The 6,085-nt window shown below is 52.4% G+C and overlaps 1 protein-coding gene across 1 annotated transcript; it reads left to right on the plus strand.

The window, feature by feature from the left end:
• The first annotated feature begins 760 nt into the window (after positions 1 to 760).
• Positions 761 to 5,795, plus strand: Pdx1 (pancreatic and duodenal homeobox 1). The gene is made up of 2 exons (XM_048419470.3): positions 761 to 1,252; positions 4,812 to 5,795. The coding sequence occupies exons 1-2, from the start codon at positions 850 to 852 to the stop codon at positions 5,249 to 5,251; spliced, it is 843 nt and encodes a 280-aa protein (XP_048275427.2). The 5' UTR covers positions 761 to 849; the 3' UTR covers positions 5,252 to 5,795.
• The last annotated feature ends 290 nt before the right edge of the window (positions 5,796 to 6,085 follow it).

Below are 6,085 nucleotides of genomic sequence, written 5' to 3' on the forward strand. Positions count from 1 at the left end.
AGTTAGCGGTCTGCGCTAGAAGTAATGGGAGTACAAACACAGATGAGAAGAAACGAAAAGGATAGCTTCCGCTATAAAACAGAACCGACAGCTTCGGGCTTGGAGAGCTGGCTTCTGCGAGCATCCCTCTAAAAGTGTGTTCTTCAGCAGCCGAGATATGCAACCTTACAGTTTTGCATATCGCAGTATTGAGCTGACATTTACATATATTATTAAAAACACAAGAAAATTAAAAGTCAGGCGTGGTGCCTTACACCTGCAATCCCAGATCTGAGGAGGATGAAGATGAAGGCTTGCACGAAGTTTGAGGCCAGCCTGGACTACATTCGAGAGTTGCAGCCGCGACAAGGCTACAAAATTAGACTCTGTCTTAAACAAAACAGACAAAATAAATCAAAACGAGCAAACAAACAGAAACTCAGCAAGGGGACGTAAACATTTCAAGTAAGCACCATGGAAGGGGTTTTGTAAATAAATAAATAAATAAACATTCTGCTATTTTTTGCGCGCCCCGATTTAGAGACCTCCGCCTGCTGTAAACGGTGGAGGGCTCAGCAGACAGAGAGAAAATTGAAACAAATGTAGGTGTTCGCGGGTACCTGGGCCTCCTTCTTAAGGCAGTCCGCCAGGCCAATAATGGCCCCAGGCTGAGCCACGTGGGGTGCCTCAGAGCCTATGGCACGGCAGCCGGCTTGTCTGTGCCCCGCCAGCGCCTGGTCCCCAGGAGAGCAGAGGAGAACTGTCAAAGCGATCTGGGCAGGAGTTGGGAGTCTGTGAGCTGCACAGCACCAGGGCCTGGCTTGCAGATACCTACTAGGGGCGGCTGCCCCCCAAGTGCCGGCTGCCACCATGAACGGTGAGGAGCACTACTATGCGGCCACACAGCTCTACAAGGACCCGTGCGCATTCCAGAGGGGCCCGGTGCCAGAGTTCAGCGCTAACCCCCCTGCGTGCCTGTACATGGGCCGCCAGCCCCCACCTCCTCCGCCACCCCAATTCGCAGGCGCTCTGGGAACACTGGAGCAGGGAAGTCCCCCGGACATCTCCCCATACGAAGTGCCCCCGCTCGCCGAAGACCCTGCGGTGGCGCACCTCCACCACCTCCCAGCTCAGCTCGGGCTCGCCCATCCGCCCTCCGGGCCTTTCCCGAATGGAACAGAGCCTGGGGGCCTGGAAGAGCCCAGCCGCGTTCAGCTTCCTTTTCCGTGGATGAAATCCACCAAAGCTCACGCGTGGAAAGGCCAGTGGGCAGGTAAGCCTGGCTTTTCTCCCTTTCTTCTCTAGACTCAGCTGTCACTATCTCCCTTGGGCCTTTTCCGAGTTCCTCTTCCACCTGCAGGGATAAAGCAGGCTTAGCATAAACTCTGGCGAGGCTAACAAGTCCATTCACCTGGAAGCCTCTTCTCCACTCGGCATTCCTCCTTCCTTGCGAGTGTCCTAAGCCTTTCTTAACCTGGGAACCGGCTCCCATTCCCGAGAAAGCCGAGGCCTACTCAGGCCTCTGGATCCTTCTGCAGCGGGAGATCTGGAAGCCGAGGACTCCCAGGTAGTGGGCACCAAGTTAAAAGCAAGCCTTCTCTGACCTAGGCTGGAACCCCTTAAGAGCCTCAGGCCCTTTCACTTCCTGGCCCTGTGCTGGTGGCTTTATTAAAGAAAATGGGCCTCCTGGGGGCACCGAGTAGAAGCAGAAAAGCAGAAAGGGAAAGGAAAATTGCATCCATACAGGCCTACCAAGAGTCCGGAGGCCCTGGAGTAGGGTGAGGGGTGGGAGTGAACAGGAAGAGACTGGGGCGAGGTGAGGGGCTCACCGAAAGGCGGCTCCCGAGCATGGCAGCTGGGAGAGGCGTCTGGGGTGCCAATTCTTTCTGGACCAACCCAAAGGGTTCGAAGGGTCTTCTCACGCTGTGTCCCAGGAAGTACATATGCAATAAGAGGCCCCTCCTTCCTGAAGTCCGGCTCAGAGAAGCAAGACCCCCGGTTTCCTTAGCTCTGGGCTCTGCCTGCTTTGTGCCAGGCCCTCCCTGGCAGCGGAGAGGCGACGCAGAGCAAGCCCTAGGTCCCTTCCCCACCGGGTGCTGGCAGCGAATTCGCACGGGGCCTGTGCCCGCCGCTGCACAATGTTATCTCTTCCGGCTGCAGCCACTTCTGGTCACACCTGTACTGCAAATAGCTGCCTTTTCTTTGCCTTCCGACTGTCAGGAACCACGGGTTCAGAAGCTGGAGTTGGCATCCCCTGAGAATTCTCAACGTCATGTCTTCAGGGCCTGCCTAAGGAGCCTGACTCGGTCCCAGGAGCCGCGAAGCAAAGCTCTTGAGAGGGTTTGGGGTAGGCCAGGCTCACCCAAGTCCCAGGGGGCACTCAGGGAGAGCAAAAATCCTGACTTAAGACAGGGCTCAAACTCTTCCTGGAGACGTCTGTCCCTCACCTCTGACCAATTCCATGTAGATGAAGCAGGTAGATGCTGCTGAGGTGTCTCAAGGCCAAGGCCAAACATCGCCGAGACCCGGTTCTTGAACTGCCCTCCACCCAGGGGGTTCTCAGTCCCTAGTTCTTTGCCAGGGATTCTGTCTTTCGGGGGCTCCTTCCCGCAGAGCCCTGGAATCTCTGGCTATCCGCTCCTGCGTTGGACTAAGGAGGAAAGAAACCAGAGAGTCAATTCTGAGGGCGGGCCGACAGCTTTTTCTGTGCTTGGAAAACATTTTGGAGAAGGCTTCGGACTGCAAAATTCGGGCGCCAGAAGCCTTTGCCGGTCCCTTCTGACCCTCTGCACGTCCGACTCTGGGCTGGCCGCCCCTCTCTTCCGATGGAGGCCTGCAGGGAACTCCAGCAGGCTCCACTTCGGAAGAACTGTCAAGTTTAGCTAGACCACCTGCGCGTGCTCAGTGGGGTTTCACAACCCTTGGAAAGGGAGCAATGACCAAAAAGGCTCATAGTAGAAATGCGAATACTAATGGCGAAAGCCACTTGAAAATAATTGGACCTAAAAGAACTTCATCACTGGCCGGTTCTACTCCGAGTCCCGGGAAAAAGGTCAGCCTGGGGAAATCGGAACATTGTCTCACCTGCAGATTCCAACTTTAGCTTCCGTCCTCTGCTTCCTCTAGCTGGGCACAGATTCCTATAGCTTTTTGCTAGGGCTCGGCAAAGTGGGCAGCTGAGGGCAGGAGTCCGAGGAACCAGTGAGTTCCATTTATGAAACCGAGGTTGGCCTTTTTAAATGCTTCGAAAAGGGTAAGTCTCGTCTCTTCTCCTCTTTCGGGGAAGGCCTGCGTGGTTTTTGAGGCGTTCCTGGGGAGAAGGGCTGCTTTCCAAAGAGTGGTCTAGGGGCCTCACCTCAACTTCTGGTGCCTCCTCCTGGTTTGGAAAAAAAAAAGCCGCCAGCAGATTCCGTCCAGGAAATTAATCCCTTGCCCTGACCGCTCTCATGTACCTCGCCTCTGTCCAGAATCAAGTTGGCTTTGGCCTCTTCGGTAAGCTTTGGTGGAGAGCCCTAAAATAGTGTTCACAGTCTGGGCATTCAGGTGCCCTGCACAGACTGCCAGACCCAGACCTGGGGAACACTCAGGTGTGTCACTGATTTCCTGGAGACGTGAGTTTGTTGCTTGCTTTAGATGAGGGTCTGGAGCTGGGACTGACAAGTCCCTTGGTGATCAGTTCCTTTTCCAGAATAGCTAGCTCTTAGTTCCTCTTCGATCTGGTCTCTGCCAATATTGGTGACATAGCACAGAATGGATCTCCTGTGTGATCTTTCCCAGCCCCCCCCCCAAAGTATTTCTTCTTCTCAGAGGCAGGGTACTAACTAAAATTAAAGTAACAATTACCTCTCAAGTTGGGGCCAATTAACATATAACCACATTTTTAAAACAATATATGGGCCCAAGGAGATAGCTCAGTTTGTAACGTTCCCTCTGCTAATCTGAAGGCCTTAGTTCAATTCACGGAACCTAAAATTTAAAAAAAAGAACCAACTCCCAAAAGCTGTGCTCCCACCTCCACACGCGCGTTGCAACACTCAGACGTGCCTATCCTACACACAAAATAATAAATATTAAATAAATAACGATATGTTAAAAGACATAACAAATTGTGCGTGTAACTTAATGAACACCGTGATCTTTCGAACTGCAATCTGCGTCCGTTAGTGAGTCATTTAAAAAAAATAATTTTTTGAGACCAGAGCTCATTATATTGCTGTTGCTGGCCTGGAACTCGTTATGAAGACCAGGCTGGGCTCCATTTGCCTGCCCCTGCCTCTGCCTCCTGTGCGCTGGCATTAAAGACGGCACCACGATGCCTATCTTGTAAAAAAAAAAAATAATTTAATGCGCTGAGTTTAGCATTATTTTAAGTTAACGAGATAGTGAATAAAGAGGAAAATTAGCATTGTGTGTGGTAAAAGTGTAGTCTAGAAATGTTTATCGGGTCTATAGATTCCTGTAAGGATAGGATAGTAATCGGAACCCTATTTCATCCCGTCAAACTAATTTGGGTCAATGTGAGAAAGCTTATTTAAAAATTCTGTGTTTAAGGCATATTATTGCCTAAGTAGAATGGAATCAATCCAAGTGTCTATTGTGTGCATTTTAACATCCGTTAAATGAACTAATTTTGAAACAACAAACCCGAGAATGATATCGAGGCACGGCTGTGGCCTAGGAGAAAGGGAAGATTGTGGTGCAACCACAGTAAGCTCTGGAGCGAGAGGCTGCTCTTGGACTGACCAGTAGGAGGGCTGTTTCTGGGCTGGGGATGAAATATTTGGGCTGCATTGTGCCCCGGGGACCACACTGACCGACCGTGTCGCCCACAGGCGGTGCGTATGCAGTGGAGCCGGAGGAGAACAAGCGGACCCGTACAGCCTATACGCGGGCGCAGCTGCTGGAGCTGGAGAAAGAATTCTTATTTAACAAATACATATCCCGGCCTCGCCGGGTGGAGCTGGCAGTGATGTTGAACTTGACTGAGAGACACATCAAAATCTGGTTCCAAAACCGCCGCATGAAGTGGAAGAAGGAGGCGGATAAGAAGCGAAGTAACGGGACCGCGAGCGGGGGCGGTGGGGGCGAAGAACCAGAGCAGGATAGTGCGGTGACCTCGGGCGAGGAGCTGCTGGCGTTGCCGCCTCCGGGTGGTGCTGTACCCCCAGGCGTCCCCGCTGCAGCCAGAGAGGGCCGGCTGCCTCCGGGCCTTAACTCGTCACCACAGCCCTCCAGCATAGCGCCTCTGCGACCACCGCAGGAACCTCGGTGAGGATCGCAGGGTGAGGATGAGCGAGCGGGTCTAGGACCCGGAGTATGGACGCGCTGCGTGTGGGCAGCTAGATAGAGAGAGGATGGTGAGTCTTAACCTGGATGCCCCTCAAGAACATTCTTGAGGGCACATGCCAGTTGGGTATAGCCGGAGAGATGCTGGCAGACTTCTGGAAAAAGAGACGTTGGATTCTGAAAACTTTGGAGACTGCGAATGGCCAGGTCTGCCTCTGTTGGTCGTATTCCTCTCCCTGCCTCCAGGACTCTATCCTGGGACCTATTTAGAAAACCGAACTCAAAACTGACAATGATGGAAAGAGGGCAAACTTGATCATTAGCCTAACGTCCAGTGGGCGGGTGAGCTGGGCTGGGTGCCTTTGTTTGCCCAGAAACAACTGCCCTTACTGGGCCGACCATTTTAAGGTTAAGAATAATGAAAAGGAACTGCTTGGAGTTTCAAAGATGCAGTGAAGTGTGTGTTTCTTCAAGCCGTCCCTCCCTCCTCCTCTCTTCCCTCCTTTTGCTTTGCTTCCCCTCTACTTTCCCCCTCTCCCTCCTCCTCTCTTCCCTCCTTTTGCTTTGCTTCCCCTCTACTTTCCCCCTCTTTAGCCAAATATTTCATTAACATCCATCCTTCTACCTGCACTCTTTTGTTTGAAGATCAGAAATTCTTCACCGACTGGGCCTGAGGGGAAATGGAAGTGAGAGTTCTCGCGCACCTACTGGGCCCTCCTGGGTCCTGAGAGACAAAGCTTGCTCAAGGACATTTGGGGTTTCCATTTAAAGTGCGGATATCTTCCCAAAAGGAAACCAGGTGCCGAAAACTCTTCACAAA

The sequence above is a fragment of the Myodes glareolus genome, chromosome 2 (genome assembly GCF_982192425.1).
Source record: "Myodes glareolus chromosome 2, mMyoGla1.1, whole genome shotgun sequence".
Lineage (NCBI taxonomy): Eukaryota > Metazoa > Chordata > Mammalia > Rodentia > Cricetidae > Myodes > Myodes glareolus.

What these genes read in the sequence shown, in the direction of transcription:
- Pdx1 (XM_048419470.3), top strand. Translation starts at nt 850, where the DNA reads ATGAACGGTGAGGAGCACTACTATGCGGCCACACAGCTCTACAAGGAC. An exon ending in GTGGAAAGGCCAGTGGGCAG is followed by an intron (nt 1,253 to 4,811) that starts GTAAGCCTGGCT and finishes TGTCGCCCACAG; the next exon opens with GCGGTGCGTATGCAGTGGAG.